Source organism: Peromyscus leucopus, chromosome 16_21 (genome assembly GCF_004664715.2).
Source record: "Peromyscus leucopus breed LL Stock chromosome 16_21, UCI_PerLeu_2.1, whole genome shotgun sequence".
Lineage (NCBI taxonomy): Eukaryota > Metazoa > Chordata > Mammalia > Rodentia > Cricetidae > Peromyscus > Peromyscus leucopus.
The window spans coordinates 37,563,390-37,583,181 of NC_051084.1; the positions used below are offsets into that span (position 1 = coordinate 37,563,390).

Consider the following 19,792-nt stretch of genomic DNA (forward strand, 5'->3'; position numbering starts at 1 on the left):
TACTGCAATACAACCAAAGGTGGACAAGTCTCTGCCCTGTGACCTCTTCTCAAAGCCACAGACAACTTCATGGGGCATTTACAATACATCTGTTGCCCGAGAATTTAAAGCCTTCCTGATCCTTCTACATACTCCATAAGAGTATTACCTTTTGAGGCTATGCCTCAAGTCTGCCACAAGACGGGTAGGGTAAAGCATGTTTCCACTTCTGATAGTGTGGTCTGAGATGGGCTCTGGGGAATGTGATCCACAGACTCCAGCCACTTCCTTGGTGGTCAGTCCCTCAAAGTGAAGATCAGTATGTTGTAGTTCCCCTTCCTCAGTTTTGCAGTTCTTCAAGGTACATAGGCCATGCCTCAGAAGTCACCCATGGATGTACATAGATTCACCACCAAAGCAGGGTACAGGTTTTCTTTGGTTCCACAACACAGGGGCAGCATCTCTCAGGAGCAGCCCCTCCAGTGCCGTTCAAGCTGTTCTCCTAAGTCACAAAGGGTTGTTCAGGGCCTCTGCCAACCTAAGTAAGTGATCCCTCCAAGTTTCACAGAGCCCCACAGTCTTATCCTCTCTCTTTTGGTGGTAATATGCTATGAACTATGAAGCTATCAAAGCCTCAGCACTAGAGGCCTCTTCCAGATTCATACCTTCTCAAATTCACTGACCGCCTTCTGAATTTCAGAATACAGCCCCTCGGCGAGGGGGGGGCTTGGAGAGCACTCTCTACTCCTATCACATGTCTCTGACCTGACTCGCCTGAGGCTCCTCAACACTACAGTTTCCACTCAGATTACAGTGAGGGGCTTTGGTGTAGCTGTGGATGGCCCCGTCAACGAAATCACACTTGAGTTCCCTTATTTCTCATCTTGACAGAAACTTTCTAAGTATGAAAAGGAAAGGAGCCTGCTCTGGAACACAAATTCAGAGCCAAACTCCAAGCTCCATCTGCAAGTGTCCTAGGAAATGAGAAGCTCAGCTGCATCTTCAGTGTCCACATCACCAGGGACCATGATCTGCAAGGCTCAGGCTGGCACCAGAGCCTCACATGGTAGTCACTACAACCTCCCCTCTTCTCAGCAGAAAGACAAAGTTCCAAGGACAGCAGACCAACTCTGAAGCACAGCCTTCACTGTCTACGCCCCAACCTTCCTAGAACGGCAGCATGGGGGGAGCCCATCAACCTGCTTCGTCGCTGCCGCTGCCGGGCACCAGAGAGGACTCTGACTCGGCTAACTCCACGTCTCTAGCTAATCTTAGGTCCTCAAGTGTCAATGTGGAGTCCCAAGCCCCAACTGTCAGCAGCACAGGGTCTGTGGGTGTGTCTGGCTGCTCCATCCCTCACCTTCAGTCTTTCTGGACCTACAGGCTCTCTGGTACAGACAGTGCGCAAACCACAGTGAAGAAGAAAAGGGCCCGGAGACCACCGTTCCTCACTGCCCCAGCAGCTCAAGGCGGAAAGCTGACAGCCCAGTTCTCCCTGCCCTCGTCATGAACTGCACTGAGCAGCTCCTCACTGACACTGGAGTCAAATGACATTAGTGCTGGGGTAGAAATGCCAATAATCCACACACGGCCAGTCCTGCTGGGGATTCCAGGAACCAACCTGCTGGCCCAGGACAACGCTCCCCTTGCTGCACTATATCACCTGGCCTAATGCCCTCTTAAGACCCAGAGGCCCAACCCCAAAGACAGCTGGTAGAAGGTGGAAACGACTGTCTTTAGATGTCTTCAGACACTCAGACGGCTCAGCAGGACCACACGGTTCACCTTGAGCAGTTGTCACCAACCTGGTAAGGAGGACAGATCGCTGGCATATTCAGGGTGCTGGAGGCAGGCGCTGTGGGCAGAAGGGTGAAGAAGGGTTAGAGCTTGGCTAGGCTAGACCCCTCCTCTGACCCACTCACCTCACTCCTGAGAACTTAATCCAATGTAATAATCAACAGGAAAGCAGCAGCACAAGATAAAGACCCTCTGGTGTGATGTACTTAACAGAAGGTGGGTTCTGGAGTCAGGCTCACCTGGCCACTCCTTAGGGTAAGGGGCTCACTAGCTCACAGGCTCTGAGCTTTCTTTCCTCACCTGTACACACAGATGGCAGCACCTGCTTCCTAGGATTGCTGCGAGGATTACGTGAAATAACTACATGAAGCATCAATAGTATAATCCATGCTCAACCACAATGATCAGTTAGTTCTTAGCATTTATCACACCCAAGGACAGGAGAGGAAACACACAGAAAAGGAAACAGGTGAGTGACTAGACAGAACCAAAGGGAAATTTCCACGACCATTCTGACAGTATCCTTTTTAATTTTTAGGTCCTGGGAATTTTGGAGGCATGAAGGGTAGCAGACTGTTAAGGCTTGCAGCCTGGGAAGAGGGATGGCATCTTTTCAACAAGTCTACCATGTTTCTGTATTTCACACTTTCAGAAACCTCAGGACCACAGTGAAAATGAAGAACATGGAAGGGGAAGGTTGAAGAAGGGTTGATAAACTGTCAGAGGATCTAGGACAAGGCTCCACACAGGAGGAGGTTATTGTCCTGATTTTAAGTGTGATTAGGCAGGGACTCCTGCAAGGCTGCAGTGAGGCCCACTGCCATGGGCAACAGCTAGAGGAGGGCCTCCCAGCCTGCCACCATCATGGTATGGTCAGGAGGACACAGATTACAGAGTAAACAAGGAATCCATTCTCAGAACTATGACATATGGTACAACATAGTCTTCTTCCATTTGCAGCCCTGAGTTATCAGGACACACAATAGCTCATTCCCATTAAGGAAACATGATGGAAGCACTATTTAGTCCAGAAACCAGGTAATTAAATGCTTTCATGGATACAATAAAAGTTAGCTGATACTTACACTCTTTAAAATCCATTCCTTGCACGAGTACTATACTAAGAAATCTTAAAATTAAAAGGAGGAGGAGGAGGAGGACAATGACAAAAACTACTTAAGATAGGTTCCAGTGGCCCAGGTCAGCTAAGGATGACCTTCTGAGTCTCCTGACTCTGTCTCCTGGATGCAGGTATTATAGGCATGCACCACCTTGCCTGACTCATTTGGTGTATTTAGAGCTTCATGCATGCTGGGCAAACACCTGACCATCCCCACCCAAAAAGAACTGTTTTTTCATTAAATGAGCCAGACAGGATAGTTCCAGCCTTTAATCCCAACACTTAGAAGGCAGGCTGATGTCTCTGAGTTTGAGGCAACCTAATCTAGCGAGTTCCAGGCCAGCCACAGCCACATACAGTAAAACCTGTCTCAAACAACAAAACCAAAATTAGTAAAATACCGTTATCACATATAAAAAGTTAAACAAATGCTAGGCATCAGGACAAAAAACCCAGTACTTAGGAGGATGAGGAAGAATGCTAAAATAGAGACCAGTCTGAGCTACATATGTGAGAGCATGTCTCAAAAATAACGAGCCAGGCAGTGGTGGCCACGCCTTCAATCCCAGCACTCGGGAGGCAGAGCCAGGTGGATCTCTGTGAGTTCAAGGCCAGCCTGGTTTACAGAGCGAGATCCAGGACAGCCGCCAAAGCTATACAGAGAAACCCTATCTCAAAAAACAAAAACAAAACAAAACAAAACAACAACAACAAAAAAACAATTGACACAAGATAGAGTGGTTCTGAGAGAACCTCAACTGAGGAAACACCCCGAGACTGGCCCGAAAGGAGAACAAACTGAGAAGAGAAGAGCCTACTGAAGAGGGAGTGTATCCTTTCCACTAGCTTCAACTTCACTTGAGAGTCCATTTAATGTTAGTCTGGAGTGTGTGTGTGTGTGGTGTGTGTGTGTGTGTGTGTGTGTGTGTGTGTGTGTGTGTGTGTACTGCTGCTGCTGACTAGTTTTGTAAAAGATCATTTCAGTCCTTGTAGAATACAATAGAAAGTTTTGGGGTTTTGTTGTTGTTATACACTGCATCAAACAGTACAGAAGCGTACTTTCTGTTCCTTGGTGCTTTGATGGATATGACCTTCAGGGCCTGTTCTGAGGCAATGAAGACAAGGTCTGAGAATCGGCCTCTACACTCACCAGCTCTGAATGAGGAAATTAAGAGTAGAGGAGAGAAGGAAGAGGCAAACACAAAAACATTATACCCAGCCATGGCCATCCTTGACTATTCACAAACTCAATCCTCACAACAGCTAGGAGTTTTATAGATAAGGAGATTCAGAGAGGTCCTGCCTTGCTCAAAGTGAAAAAGCTATGAACTTCAGGGTTCAAATTTGAATCTGGTCTGTCAACAAATTTAGTACAATGGCAGCTATGGTCAACCCTTTGGCTGGCCCCAAATTGACCTAGAACTGGAGCTCACTTCCTGGGTCCATCTAAGCCAACTCACCTGTGAGCTAGAGGGCAGCATCTGAGAGGTGGGTTCCTCGGATGCTCCTGAGCCTATAGGACTTAGCGTGGTGATTCTGCTTGGCTGGCCACGAAGTGTCAGAGTAATGGTGGTCGGGACCTTTAAGCCTAAGTAAGAGACAGACAGACATAGATACAGAAGACAGAGGATTCATAGCCTCTTTCAGGTAACAGTTTCTTCCCATATAAAACATCCTCTTGATTTCCTTCCTGGGTGGTAGGTCTACCCTACCAGTCAATTTGAAAGGCAACAGGAAACTTCCTGTGTTCTCTAGATGTCTCCGGGGGCTGGGCTCCACAGAGCTGAATCCAAGAATCAAGGCCAGGACCATGTGGTGCTGGGTTTACACCTTGCCTATGTGAGATGGCTAGTAAAGTGCTATGGAAAAGCCCAGATCTGCAAGTCCCCATTATTTTCATGAGACTCACCTGATGCTTGGTTAGAAATCTGAGCCAAACCAGGTAGGCTGCTTGCCAACTTAGCGAGGCCCCCATTGGTCAGCAGCTGGTGGATAGCAGTGGGCTTCCACCAGGAGTGGCACCCAAGGAGGAGAGAGTGGTGGCCACAGGAATGGTACGGACGATGGTGCTTGTGCCTGTGGTGATGGCACCCAGGTTCTGCATGGGGGCTGGCAATTTCACACTGGCGGCCTGTTGGACACATAACAAGATGATTATTAGTTACCACCCAACTGCAACATTAGAGCCTAGAGAGCCCACAGCTACTATTAAAAGCTAACATGCATATTGTCCACCACATGTTAAGGTGCTCTACCAGGCATTTTGCATATATCATCTTTAATCATCACAAATACATGAGGGAGCTAATATCATTACCTTATTTTATAAAGAAATAAGACAGAGAAGTTAAGAATCTGACCCAAGGCCATACAGTAAGTCACAGATTATAACACGTGGTAGTTTTTTGGCTGCATATTTAGAAGGTTCTTTGTTCTTAACCCACTGACCCCAGACATAATCTCCCTGACAAAATTAAGGAGTCCTAATCCCACATGCCCAACACAGCAGATGACATACCTGTGGGGCTGGCCCTGGAGAGGGACTTCCTGGGAGGCCAGAGGTCTTGCTGCTAATATCCTGTAAGCTGAAGCTGAGGCCTTGGAGGAGGCTGCTGGCTGAAGTAGCCCCTAGGAGAGGACACGGCAAGTAGCAGCAGAGGTCAGTCACTCAAGCAGCCACCCTTTCACCCTTACCAACAACTTCAACTTGCCCTAAGCAAAAAGACACCAGGAGTCTCCCCAGCAGACATACAGACACCACACGAGGAGAGGTGCTTCGCCAGCCTTGGATTTGCTCTGCACGTTCAAGCTGTTCTAAGTTTTGCTCAAAATGCAGCATTAGGAAAACCAGACAACTTAAATCCCCATTTTTTTGTTTGTTTTTTGTTTTGTTTTGTTTTTTTGAGACAAGGTTTCTCTGTGAAACAATCCTGGCTGTCCTGGAACTCACTCTGTAGACCAGGCTGGCCTCAAACTGACAGAGATCTCCCTGTTTCTGCCTCTTGAGTGCTGGGATTAAAGGTGTGCACCACTACTGCCTGGCAAATCACACTTTAGAAACCTAAATCCCCTCTATTTCTAGGTAAGAAGACTTGAAGCCAAGTGGATTCAGATACCTGACCGCATTACACATGATCCAACATTCTCAAAGTAAAAATCTGCTTAATGGAAAGATAATTTAGCAATGCTCTAAGTTATGGTATCAGGTGACCAGCCCTTCCATAAGGCTGGGGTCAGAAAAAACTGGGAAAAACATACCTCATTTTGCTAATATCCAGTTTAGCAACACCTCCCTTGATTCAGTCAGAGGTATTAAAAAGGAGAATCACAATACAGGCATTGCCCATCCTCACAGTAGAGGACACAGCCCCTACAGATATTAAAGACAAGGAATTTCCCTCATCTAAGCTAATTTTGTTCCTGTTAGCTTCTGCAATCACTGGAGAACAGAGATACTCCCTCAAGTTCCAGCTCCAGAGCTCCTGGTCTAAGATCACCCTCCAGTGGCAGATCTAAGATTGCTGGTGGACAGTGTGATGGGTTACAAGATACCTGGAAGAGAGCTGCCAGGAGAAGTGGCCACCAAGCGGCTCTGCAGTGTGTGGATGGCATTGGGTGTGGCACTGCTGGAAGCCACAGATGGGGCTGCGCTGGCCATAACTCCACCTTCAGAAGAACTTGACCTTGAAAAAAGAAAAGGAGCCCTATCATCCAAAGGGCAGCAGCCTACAGCCACAGAGGGAGCCATCAGAACGAAGTCCAGCAAGGAAGAATTGTCTCTTTCTTTGTTTCAGCTTCTAAGCCCCGAATTTATCCTTCTGAAGGTTAGGCCTAAATTAAAGAACTGAGGACTTGATAAAGTCAGTGGACACTCTGCAATCTCATAAGGACAAATGAACTCTAAACTGACAGAAATGAAGGAAAGCACCCAGGGAGAAAGAAGTCTCATGCTTCTAACTGACAGACTCCAGAATCTCTCAACTTCCCCCAACCCAAACGAACCAGAAACTGAGTGAAGGAAAGGAGGGACTAGGAAAGGCCAAAGCATACTCACTTGGCTGTGGTGAGAAGTCCAGTGAGTTCCTTGGCTCCTGAGGAAGTTCCCAGCGTCATGGTGATGGGTTTCCCCCCAGGGGCTGCAAAACAAACCCCCAGACCAAAGGCCAGTCCTAATTTGCCACTACAACCAAGGCTACATTTAAGACTGGAAAGAGAAAAAAGAATAGCTATGCTATTTATTACAGGAGAGCCGAGGCTCCTCCTTACTTCCATCTTCTAAGCTTTCTGGAGTATCTCATTACCTTAACTGAAAACCAGAAAGCGACAAAATATCAAGTGTTCTAAATGGTCGGTCCCACAACTATTTATATTGTCTCCCTTGTTGAGACAAGGTGACTGTCACTTTCCACCATGCGTGACCTCAAACCATCTGTCTGTCCCAGGCGTCCTTGACACTGACAGAGCCTGGGCTGTGTCTCGGAAGCTGGTCAGACTTTACCAAACACTCCATAAAAGACTCACCTTCAGGTGTTCCACCTTGAGAAAGAGCACAAGGCCCTCCAGCTGTGTCCCCTTGGGAGATCAGGGACACCTTGATCTTTGGTCGCTTGGAGGGCTTTGCGCCAGGAAGAGGACTGGAAGGATGGTGCCGCTTCAGCTGGACCCTAAGCTCCTCTTTCTCTGCCTCTTCCATGGGTTCTGATGAAATGGGAACTAAGAAATGTAGCTGAGGTAAGATCTTTTGTAAGCTTATAAATACCATAGGTCAAGCCAGCCAGAAGCAGCCATGTGGGGACACACAGGATAAACACCCCAGGTAGTAGTTACACCTCATATTTCTAGCTCAGTTCCCACCCATTGTGGACTCAACTTGGAGCACCTCAGAGATAGCTCTAGTCCATTCAGCTGCCCTGGACTTGCTGGCTCTCAGGAACTACTGGGTGAGGCAGCATCTCAGATGCTGCCCAAATATAACAGGGCAGAAGTGACCCATGTCACAACCAGGTCTGGAGATATGGGCTTCCATGAACTCCAACAGATCATTGTGTATAAAGGCAAGTCTTCTGGATTTGCTGATCTTTAGGCTTTCTCAGTTCTACTCTTTACACTCAGAAGTCTCCTCCCTTTATTCCCTTTTAGCACAGGAAAATAGGGGGGTCTAGAGAGGAAGACAGCAGCCCAGTGAATTGGGGAGGGGCTCCTGGCATGGGGGCACAGTGAGGGAATCAATTACCAGTTAGATGGACTGCTTAGGGATCAATGTACTGGCCTAAGACAGAGGAGAAAGGCGAGTGCTTGAAGTGCTGGTGCGCTTGCAGCAGTCAGGATGGAAAGAACCACGGCAGGGAGAAAACAGATAAGGAGGTGCAGGCAACAGGCCACAGGCACACAAGAGAAAGACAGACCAAGAAGCATGGCAAAAACAAAACAAAACAAAAAAACACCACAGTGAGAAAGCAAAAGACACCATGAGAAACCAAGAGAAAGACCCGAGAAAGGCAAAGGCCACTGCATAAGCAAGGGGAGCTGGTGAAAGAGTCAGGAGACAGAAGAGAGGAAACGAAGAAAAGGAGTAGAGAGAGGGGAGAGTGAGAGGCAGGGAGGAGAGCAGCAAGGCCAGGCGAGCAGGTGAAAGCAATACTCACCAAAGAGACAGGAGGAGGCGCCGGGAGGAAAAGCTTTCCTCACCAGCATGTTTTGTTTCAGAAAAGCAGCAAACTGTGCTGGAATGAATCAGAAAGAATTATAGAATCATAGCCAGCTAGAGAATGGAGAAGAGTGGGAACAAGGAAAGAGGAAAGTGGTCAGTGGATGCTCTTTCTGAGGGAACTACACTGATCTGGAACCCGACTTTGCTGTGTACTTGCCACATGGGGCCACTGTCTAGCTGTAACAAGCTAGGGCAAGTCAACTCCATGGAGGGGCAGCCGGCAGTGAGGGTTCTGTCTGTATTAACTACTACTCCCCACCCACCCATCAGCTCTGCTAAAGCCATGGTTTTATGGCTGCTGCTGTCCCCATTGACACTGAGTCCCATCCTAAACCCAGCTCCCTACACAGCCTTCAACATCACCTTAGTATCTCCACTAATCATGCTACCCAGAAATACAACAATCTGCCAGCTCTGCCTTTACCAAATTTCTAAGGGAATCTCAGCAGGAACTCAGGAAAAGCTGGGTCACAGGGCATCCGTAGAGCCAGGCGCCTAGCCTCTTTCGCTGCCATCACCCACCCACTCATACTTGTTAGTGGCATTTCATAAGAAGTCTTGGTTTAGGTGGTAACTCTTTGGCTCCATTAAAAGCACAAGGGGAGGGGAGCAGAGGATCATGTTGGGGTAGGGGTGGAACGGACCGACATAAGGGACAGAGCCACCGATGCTTCTTTCTTGACTCACTGAATTTTCCTTTTCTACAGTTCCTCACACAGCCTGTGGATTCCTCCAAACCCTAATGCCAACAATACAAATGTTCTCACCCTCATCTGAAGCGTGACTGCAGAACCCTGACCAAATCTGTAGACATCAACAACCCATCACAGAACTCTGAACTCTTCAAGAACAAAACAAAGAAGGGCAAGGGGAACTGGCCTAGAATCCGAGGATCAGTCACCCCATGCTTATCATCTGGAAAGACTGACTACATAAACGGATGGCAAAATACATACTTCTCCAATTAGTAATTATAACAAAGGTCAGGCCACTACACAGTCAGCTGAGCTCAATGTCTCCAGCACACCAACAAATACAAGGCCTAGTCCCACGCAGCCTTAGCATTCATTTCAACCCCATTTTGCCTAGAACCCATGAGAAAGGGTGCCCCTTGCACTGCAAATCTAATGCTTCCCAACTGCCACATGGCATCACTGCAGGAGACAGAACCCCACGGGGGCTGCGGGACCAGGAGACTACCTTGGGCTTGTTTGTGGGTCAGTAGAGCTTCTGTCCTCTGCACATGTCTTTTCAGCAGCTGGGAAGCCCCAATCTGACTGGACTTCTGAGCAGAGGTCACCGTGGTCACTTTGGTCTTAGGACTAGAGGTGGGGCTGCTGGACACACTGGAGAGATCCTGGGTAGAGAAGGTCCAAAGAGGTTTGCATCCGACCATCACTCGGCTCCCTGCATCTCCACAAGGGAATAACCAACTACGCATCTTCACACCTCAACAAAGGTGCTCCTCCCTGCCCACACTACCTCTGAGCCCGAGGGGGAGGTGGGCAGCTTGGCAGCTGGGGAAGCAGGCCGACTGCCTCGCTCAGGAATTTCAAAGGCCAAGTCTCTTCGGGCCAAGTCTCGGGGCTTCTTCTTCTTCTCAGCGTCCTGATCCCGAGGCTCAGAACCCACATGCCCCTCAGCACGAGTGAGCACTCCAGTCAGGAAGTCCACAATCTCATCCTAGTGTGAAAACGAGGTAAGGTCTGAGTCCTTCTCTGGAGAATAGGACCCTCCTGAATAAAATCAAGGTAATTAGAACTCTACTCCCAAATGATGGTTCTTCCCACTCACAAAGCCACATGAAGGCCAAGCTCCTCAGCTGCTATGCTTGGGGAAGCCCAGCAGGTGTCCATGTGAAAGCAGCTCTGGGCACACTGCACCCCGAGATGCCTCACCTGTACCCCTATCCTAGTCTCCCTCTCCTCTTCCCTTTCTTTAACTGACTTAGGCACACCACAGAACCCACTTGTACCCTTCATGGTCCAGAGCGGCTGAGGCTGCTGCCAGGAAGACTAAACCCAAGGCGAGAGGAAGGAGGCCCCCCACTAAAAACAAGAGAAAACTGTTCACCTGGATACATCTGTCCACCATGCTTTGAGTCAACCCTTCTGATTTCTTCTTTGCTTTGCTTATTCTAAGAGGCAAAAAAAGAGAAACCGTGAGGCCAGTGAGGTGACCGAGGAGGTCAAAGCGCTCGCAGAAAGCCTAATGACTAAGTTCAAACTGCCACCAGAGTGAAAGGAGAAAGCTGACCTGAAAGCTGGCGTGTACTTCCTGGAACACGTGTACTTCCATTCACCCACACACACAGAAGGGGGGGGGGGCTGTGAAAAATTGTATCTACAAGAAAGACCCTACCTCAAATAACAAAAATGTGGTTTCTGGCCGGGCATGGTGGCGCACGCCTTTAATCCCAGCACTCGGGAGGCAGAGCCAGGCGGATCTCTGTGAGTTCGAGGCCAGCCTGGGCTACCAAGTGAGCTCCAGGAAAGGCGCAAAGCTACACAGAGAAACCCTGTCTCGAAAAAAAAAAAAAACCAAAAAAAAAAAAAAAATGTGGTTTCTGACTGAGGCTCCTGGCAAAGGGAAAACCAGACCCCTAAGTTATATGATGGAGAGTAACATTATTAAAACTATATTTAACTTCCAAAATGAATTAAATGAAGCTTAAGAGAAAACAATACCCATGTTCACACTGATTCTCCAACCTGAAGACCCATAGTTTAAGGAGAGAACTAACTCTAAGTTGACCTGATTGTCCTTGGGAACATTCACACACAAAAAAATCAGTAATAAAAATATAACTTAAAACTTAAAATAATTTTTTTTAGACAGGTGTGGTAACACACATCTTTAATTTCAGCACTCAGGAGGCAGAGGCACACAGTTTTCTGCAAGCTTTAGGCTAACCTGGTCTACCCAAGGAGTTACAGGACAGCCAGGGTTACAACAGAGAGACCCTATCTCAAAAAATTTTTTAAAGTAAATGTAAAATGTACTGTAATGAAAGTTTGATGTCAAAGACAAGAGTCTCAAAATATTTTTTCCCAAATGACTGGCAGCTCATCTCTGATCTTACCTTAACCCCATCATTTTTCAGATGAGGATAGTGAGTTACAGAAATTAAGCAACTCACCCAAGCTTCTACATAAAGGAATTAAGACAAACTGAAGTTTCCCAATTCTTAGTCCATGATTTTCAACCTATGCCAATGTCTCCTCACCACAGCACACTCAACAATACCCAGCATTCCCATGCTTGCCCATTCCCTCCAACAAATCAACACACACACACACACACACATGCTAAATCTCTTGTGGATCATCTGAATATCTGCAAAAATAATGTGTTTACATGAAAACAATGCATTGAACATCGACAATCAAGTAGCAAATGACAAAGGACAGAAAGACTCCTCCAATATGCCGGAGTAGAAACCAGACAGACAGGAGCAGGCATTTGCCTAAACTGTCCAGTTAAAAACAGACATCTGAGACCAGGCACGGTGGAGCACGCCTTTAGTCCCAGCACTTGGGAGGCAGTCAGGTAGATCTCTGTGAATTCAAGGCCAGCCTGGTCTCCAGAGAGATAGTTCCAGGACAGCCAGAGCTATATAGTGAGACTGTCTCAAGAAACAAACAAAAACCCTTACAAGTAAAGGTGTTTTTTAAAACCCCTCCCAAAATTTGGTTTTATTTATACTTCAAAATGTATCCAGGCTTAACACATGTAAATCTATGTTCACATTGATCTTCACTAAGGAAAAAAATTTGTTTAAATGCCTAGCCCAGGAAAAGTTTGATGACAAAGAATCTCAAAGTACCTTCTCCCCACAAGATGACTCCTCATTACAAAGGGAAAAACAGTAATTTCATAGTGGAGAACCCTACAGCAGCTATCTCAACTGCATGATCCAAGTTATTATCGGTGGCGGTTAAGACAAATTGAATCATGTATCCCCAAACAGGATACACTGAACATTTTCAATGCAATCAGAAGAAAATATTTTTTAATAAAACAACTGTCAGCTCTCTAGAACAGTGTCAAGGTCGCAGAAAACAAACACTGAAGACCAGGCAGAAGGAATGTGTTCAAGGTCATCCTCAGTACATGGTAAATCTGAGCACAGCCTACGCTGCAAGAAATCCTATCTCAAGAAGAGAGACAGACATTAGGGAGACACTGATGAAATCTAAGTTTGTTATTCAAACCAGACAACAACTATCAAGTTGACATTAGTTTCCTCATTTTGAGAAATTTGGTTATACAAGAAACTCTAGGTGAAAGATAGATAAGATTTCAGATTTCTTGTACTATTTTTGCAGCTTTAAAGTTTTTTTTTTTTTCAAGACAGGGTTTCTCTGTGTAGCCCTGGCTGTCTTAGAACTCACTCTGTAGACCAGGCTGGCCTTGATCTCAGAGATCCACCTGCCTCTGCCTCCCAAGTCCTGGGATCAAAGGCATGCGCCACCACCGCACAGCTTGTTTTTAAGTTTTTAAGACAGGTTCAAGGGCCAGGCTGGCCTCAAACTGAATCCTTCTGCCTCAGTCTCCTGAACATATACTGGGATTATAGGATGCAGCTCTGACTTGTTATTTCTGTCACTGGTCTGTCATGACACTGCCATCTTGGACAAGCATTCTTACATTCTAACATGTTCCCTCTCAGCTCTGGAGGAATGCACCCACCTGAGATTATCATCAGCTCCTCCCACCACCACCAAGCTATTTTCTGCTCTAATCTTTTCCCGGAAGTCTTCCATGGCTTCAGGGTGACACTGTAGAGAATTCTGACCAATGACAAAGAGGACTGGAGTCTTCATGTCCAAGAGGGGATCATCTACATCCTAAAAGAGACAAGCAGCAGTTTAGATCTAGCCAATTGGTGCTCAGGAAGCACTGACCTTGAGGCTGTTCAGAAAAGTCAGTTGTGAACCTGCAGGAGACCTCGTCCCACCCTGGATGCAGCATGCACTCCACTGTCCCACATTCCTGCTGTCCCCCACTCCCATTGCCAAAGACCAACCAGTTTCACCTCGCTCTTACCCCCCGGGGGCCATCCACAGTAAGCAGAGGAAACCCAAGGCAGACAACGGCAGTGACGTACTCCATCACAGACACCTGTAAGTAAGGGCACCATTCATTCATCTTTAGGGCAAGTGAATTCATTGCACCTCAGCCTCCCCAGAATGCAGGTGGGACTGATTAGTCCAAAGCCACCAGTTGGTTCCAGCCTTTCTTGCTTGTCTTAGCCTTCAGTTTTATCAACCATGGCATGATTAAGTGTGCAGAACACAGGCAGTCACTTCCTAGAGAACTGGAGCCCTGATAGGCCCCCACATAACACCTGAGCCTGATGGGAGTTGTCATACTTCAGCCCCATCAGCAACCTAGACCAGAGCCCTCCTTACGGACTTTGTTATTGAGAACAGATATAATCAAAAAAACATAAATGTTGCCAGGCTGGGAGATGCAGCCAGCTCAGAGTAGCACACTTACTTCTCATGTGCAAGGCCCTGGATTCCAACCCCAGAACACAGAGAAACATCCCCAAACACAGGAAAAACACAAATGCCAACCCTGTCCCTTAAGTGGAGAAATCTCTTATCAGTAGTTTTAAGGGATCGCTCCCACACAGCTGAGAGTTCTGTGTCAGGTTGTTCGCAGTATATCGGATGCTTGCTCTCTAACTACTCTGGACACCACACTTCACTATGCTAGTTGGAAGAAGTGGAGCTTTCGAAAGTCAAGGACACTTACACAAGCTGATATATACATGCAGGAAAAAAGTTCCTTCATATTTATAAAGGAAACCAACTTGAATACAACATCAAATTTAAAACTACTCATTTGTCTCCATTTGCAATGTTGAGAGAGCGCAATATGGTATTTAAGTCTGGAGAAAAGGAAATCTTTTTACATGCTCAAACATATACAAATGAATTATAGTATTTTGATTTTTTTTTTTTTTGAGAAAGGGTTTCTCTGTGTAGCCCTGGCTGTCCTGGAACTTGCTCTATAGACCAGGTTGGCCTTGAACTCAAGAGATCCACCTGCCTCTGCCACCCCCAGTGCTGGGGTTAAAAGCGTGAGCTACCACTGCCCAGCTGTAGTTGGAACTTTTCAATAGTTTTGTTTTCTCTTCTAAGAAGTTTGGGCTAGTCCAGAACTCACTATATGCAGGCCAATCTAGCCCCAAACTCATGGTAATCTTTCCGCCTCAGCCTACCTGGTGCTAAATAAGATTATAAGCATGTGTCATCACACTCTGAAACTTTCTTCAAAATAATCTGGAGCACAGAGAAAGTGGGCAGCAATAAGACAAAAGTAAGCCTGGCTATGAGTTGATCACTGGTGAAGCTAGATGAGGAGATCAAGGAATTTATTTACTACTCTATTCTTGCTATAGTAACATTTCCTTAATAACATTTAAAAACTCAGACTGTCTCCCACGATGTAAATGTAGTTCCCACACAAAGTATCTATCACAAGGACAAAGAAGAATTCAAAATAGTAATAGCAGCAAGCACTATTTCCATGACCACCTTTAAGTTTTCAGTGACCTCCAAACAGAACAGAATTTACTTACATGACAGGCCACCAAGGCTCCTGTATTCCATCCAATCAAGATGATGGGTTTGTGTGGGAAATGGCTGTGAATCTTTGTGGCAAGAGAAAGAAGACAGTCAACAGGAGACTCTGATGGGCATGGAACAACCCACACCACTGGTGTACTTCCGCCAACTCAATCAACCCGGGAACTCTCACCTCCAGCACTTTGCTTCTCACGGCGCCAATCATGTGTTCCAGGCACTGCAGAACTCCTACCCCACTACCATTGTTCAGCAGATGGGTGGCTACAGGGATGACCTAAAGGGAAGAAAGCATATCCGTGCCAGCGGTGCCAAGTTTCAAACCTCAATTCTGCTTAACTTACCCCAAATCTCTTAGACAGCTGACACTTAATGCCAAAATTAGAGTTAAGGGGATGAACCACATTTGAGTTCAACAAACTTGACCTCCTCCCTCCCACACATCCTTTTCTTTAATCCTCCAAGACTACATTCCTACCCAGAATTCCTCTTGTCCTTACAATTACCTTGCCCAAGCAGGACAGCTGCGACTGCCAGAAGCGGTGGCGGCGGGAGGCGGGGAACACAGAGCTGGAGGGACCAGAGGAGGCGATGAGAATCAAAGGAGAGCCAGGGAGTTTGCTCTGAGGAGACAGAATCCCATCCAAGAACCACTGAGTAAGAGGTACTCATCTAGGAACTCTCAACAACTACATCCCAACAGTCTTTACAGCAACCACCAGCCCTTCGCTTATGGCTAGAGACGGCTCAGCAGTTAAGAGCATATTCTGCTCTTCCAGGGAAGCCGAGTTCTGTTCCCAGCACCCATGTCAAGTGCCTATAACTCAGTTCCCTCTTCTGACCTCCATGAGCACATGCACTCAAGTGCAAACACCCACTTTAAAAAGAAATGAATCTTTAAGGAGAGCCCAAGCTATTAATGAGAAAGTTAAGCCACTTATCTTCCCTTGTCAAGCCTCTAAGATTTAGTCTGGCTGGGCGGTGGTGGCTCACACCTTTAATCCCAGCATTCGGGAGGCAGAGCCAGGTGGATCTCTGTGAGTTCGAGGCCAGCCTGGGGTACAGAGTGAGATCCAGGAAAGGCACCAAAACTACACAGAGAAACCCTGTCTCGAGAGAAAAAAAAAAAAAGACTCAGTCTGACCACTGTATGTGCTGGCCAAGGCTGAACTCCACTTACTGGCTTGTTATGAGAAAGCACACCAACGGCTGGGTCCCAGGGCCTCTTGAGGAGGAGTGACAAGGCCTCGGCTCCTGCAGCCCCAGTCTTTGTGTTGGATGACACGAGCATCCGGTCGATCAAAGTTGGGATCTACAAAGAAGGATAAACAAAGATGCTTCCAGTGGCAAGTGAGAAACCTTCCCTCCAGAAGCAATGTGCTTTAGCACAGAAGCCCACTGAGCTCTTAGCTCTTATGCATATCAAATCAGTGCACAGCCAAAGTACACTCCCACTGTGAAAGGAAAGCAGAGCTGATCCTCTGGAAGGCAGTCTGGTAAGCTGCACCAATGGACTGAAGTTTATTCCACCATCCCTTTCCCAGATGACTGTACTTTGTGTACTTTTTCCTATCAAAAGACACACAGAAGTCATGGTGACTCATTCCTATGTGATCCCAGCACTTGGGAGGTGGATGGAAGAGTATCAAAAATTCAAGGTCAACCCTCAGCTACACAGGCGACAGCCTGGAACACATTAGACCTTGTCTCAAAAAATAAACATCTACACTATCTTCTGGATATAGCCTTCAAGTTGAGACAAGTATAATGAAACCTGTTATTGTTCCCCCAAAATATATCCTACTATACTGTGTATATTGTGATTTATATCATATCCTGTTTTTAACTATCCCCCCAAAAAGTGACCTCACCAATATATAAATATAGGTTTCAGACATGCTGATGCTTTCTTATACTGCAAAGAAATATCTTCACAAATCCCACAATACCCACAGAGAAGTCAAAACAATCTCAAGGAAAGCAAGCAAAGATTTTTAAGTGTTAAAGGTTCTTTCAGAGGCATTTTAAAAGGGTTTCCAGAGACTAGAGAATATGGTTTGAGGTAGGCATAAAACTCCAAAGGCAGCAGGCTAAGATGAGCTATTCCTAACTCAGGAGAGGAAGAGATGAAGGAAAGGAGAGAGGGAGGAGAGGGAGAGAGAGACATGCAGAGACAGACAGACTGATTAAAAGCTGGGAGTAACTCTTACCTAGGATTTGCAAAGCCCTGGGTTTGATCCACAACACACAAAATAATTAATTAAAATAAAATGGACAGCGCACTGTGGTATGTTATGTGAAATCCTTCATCTTTCCTCCATGTAAATATGCTTCAGTAAGTAAGTTTAATAAGATTTGAAATCTGAGCCCAACACTCAGGAAGCTGAGGTAGGAGAATATCCAATTCAAGGCCAGCAATGGGAAACCCTGTCTCAAAAAATAAGAAAATAAACAACATAGGGAGAAGAGATACTAAAAAGGATCTCCACAGAAGATTTTGGGAATTATTAATCTCTGGACTGCCTCAGTTAACTCAGAAGTTAATGTTTATATAACAGCTGCTGTCACAGAGCACCATGCTAACGCTGCAGAAGGATTTAACTCAAAGGGTGAGAAAGACAAACCAATGGGGGCAGGGCGGGGGGTGGGGGGTGGGGGGGGGTGGGGGAGGGTCAGTGCTAACTGCCATGGGAGGAAAAGAAGCCCTACACTGGTGATTCCAGCCATCCAACAGAGCAAGGCAGTCAACAGGAAATGCACACCCAAAGCAGCAACAGCACATACAGTGAAGCAGGCCTAGGCTAGGCACGACTCCAACATGAGATGAGTTGTCAGCCAGACACACAGACGGGCCTAGTAGCCCATTCCTGGAATCTCCAAACTTGGGAAGCAGGAGGAGGAGGATTAAAGCAGGTTCAAAGCCTGTCTGGTCTACATAGCAGGTTCCAGGCCAGACAGGTTAACCAGTGAGACAAAAAGCAAGGATGTGTGGTGTTTATTCCAGACTGAGGTGGACTGAAGTAACAGATTCCAGCAAGAAGTAGGAGTATACATGAAAAGGGTTAAAGCCACACTGCCAAGGATCACCACCCCAAACTGGCCATTCTTTATAAGCCCTCTCTAATCATGAGCCACAACAAAGCTTTCTCAGGCAACAGAGTTTACCTATGAAACTAGAAAGCCTGAGGCTCACTGTCAACATGAAGTAAGTCATCAGTAACTGACTTCCACTTAAGAGCTAGAAGACCAAGCTTCCCCAGTCCTTCTAGTTCTGCCTTCATTCTGTCTCACAATTAGGACCCTGAGTTTGCTGTCCCTTCTCTGCTCTCTTCATAATGAAGCTAAAGGTGAAAATAGCTGGGCTAAGAGCATGACCTGAGTCAGTTACTGCCTAACACCTAACAAGTATTTTAAAGCAAAATAATCCCATATTCAATAGTTGTAAGTAGAGGGACCGCCATGCAGATTACAGCCCAGGGCAGACAGTACCTTATACTCCATGTGCTCACTGATTGGTGTACCAGGCAGACTCATGACATTCCAGCTAACCCATACTGGACCTCAGCAGTATGTCCAGGTAGCACTGACACCCACTGTGCACACTTAAAGAGTCCACAATAGGCGTCTGTCATGCTCAAAACATCTATTACCTCATTCACACTGGACAAGACCCACTAGTATTTTAAACGAGAAGTAGTGTGAACTTGTCTCTTCAAGCAAGAGGAATCACATCTGAATCTTGGCCACGGCAAGTGTGGCAGAGCTACCATTGCTGAGGGTACTACCAACACCTGTCCCTAGAGCACACTATTCACCAAAGATACTTCCTTTGGCTCACTCTCATGTCTGGTACATTATAAATACAAGATAAGTATTAGCTGAATGAAAAACATTAGGTCAACTATCCTACCACACATATAACTATTCTATCTAGTCCTGAGTTTTGTTTTCCTTTGGCACACAGTTTTCTAACAAACTCAGCATTCTGAAATTTCAGGAAAAAAAAAAAAATCTGATTAAGAAACAATGAAATTAGAAGTTTTGGAGACATGACTCAGGGAACTAATGACTGAGCAAATGCAAGGACTGGACTCTACCCCAGTACCATCATGTGAAAGAAAAAGAAAGTAAAGAACTGAATTAAGTACCATTGCTTAAGGCCATCCTGTGCTGGAGCAAAGCATGCATACTCCTCCAGCCCCTATGAGGGCCACTTAAATACTCCTCAGGAGTTACTGTGGGCTTCCCATTACTACGGCTTTTATGTCAATTCACTGACTCAGTCCCTACAGAAATGAACTTGCAGTAGACCAGGCTCATAGTGATGGGAACTAACCTGCCCGTGCCTCTACTGGGACTAGAGGCATGTACCCCACATCCAGCCCAGGGTCATCTCTTGATGAGGGGAGACTCAAGTCAGGCAGTTCCTTGCTATGCAACCCTGGCCCTCTGAACACTGCAGAACTGCTTCTCACACCCTCCTTATCACAGACCCCCCTCCCTGGTAAAACCCTCATCTCCTCCACCACAATTCAATTCAGCGATGACTCAAAGCATAAACTGCAAGGCTATAGAGGTTAAATATGTATT

At 46.4% G+C, this 19,792-nt stretch overlaps 1 protein-coding gene across 1 annotated transcript in view; it reads right to left on the reverse strand.

The window, feature by feature from the left end:
• Positions 1-376: 376 nt before the first annotated feature.
• The window catches only part of Kansl3 (KAT8 regulatory NSL complex subunit 3), a 32,001-nt gene continuing 12,585 nt past the window's right edge, over positions 377-19,792 (reverse strand). Inside the window, 19 exon segments of the mRNA XM_028865654.2 lie at positions 377-481; positions 1,785-1,834; positions 4,357-4,484; positions 4,806-4,901; positions 4,904-5,027; positions 5,415-5,524; positions 6,449-6,579; positions 6,951-7,032; positions 7,418-7,609; positions 8,542-8,619; positions 9,807-9,963; positions 10,089-10,289; positions 10,680-10,743; positions 13,299-13,456; positions 13,656-13,730; positions 15,199-15,270; positions 15,378-15,479; positions 15,709-15,825; positions 16,383-16,514. Of these exon segments, the coding sequence (XP_028721487.1) occupies positions 1,814-1,834; positions 4,357-4,484; positions 4,806-4,901; positions 4,904-5,027; positions 5,415-5,524; positions 6,449-6,579; positions 6,951-7,032; positions 7,418-7,609; positions 8,542-8,619; positions 9,807-9,963; positions 10,089-10,289; positions 10,680-10,743; positions 13,299-13,456; positions 13,656-13,730; positions 15,199-15,270; positions 15,378-15,479; positions 15,709-15,825; positions 16,383-16,514 (2,040 nt within the window). The 3' untranslated portion in view covers positions 377-481; positions 1,785-1,813.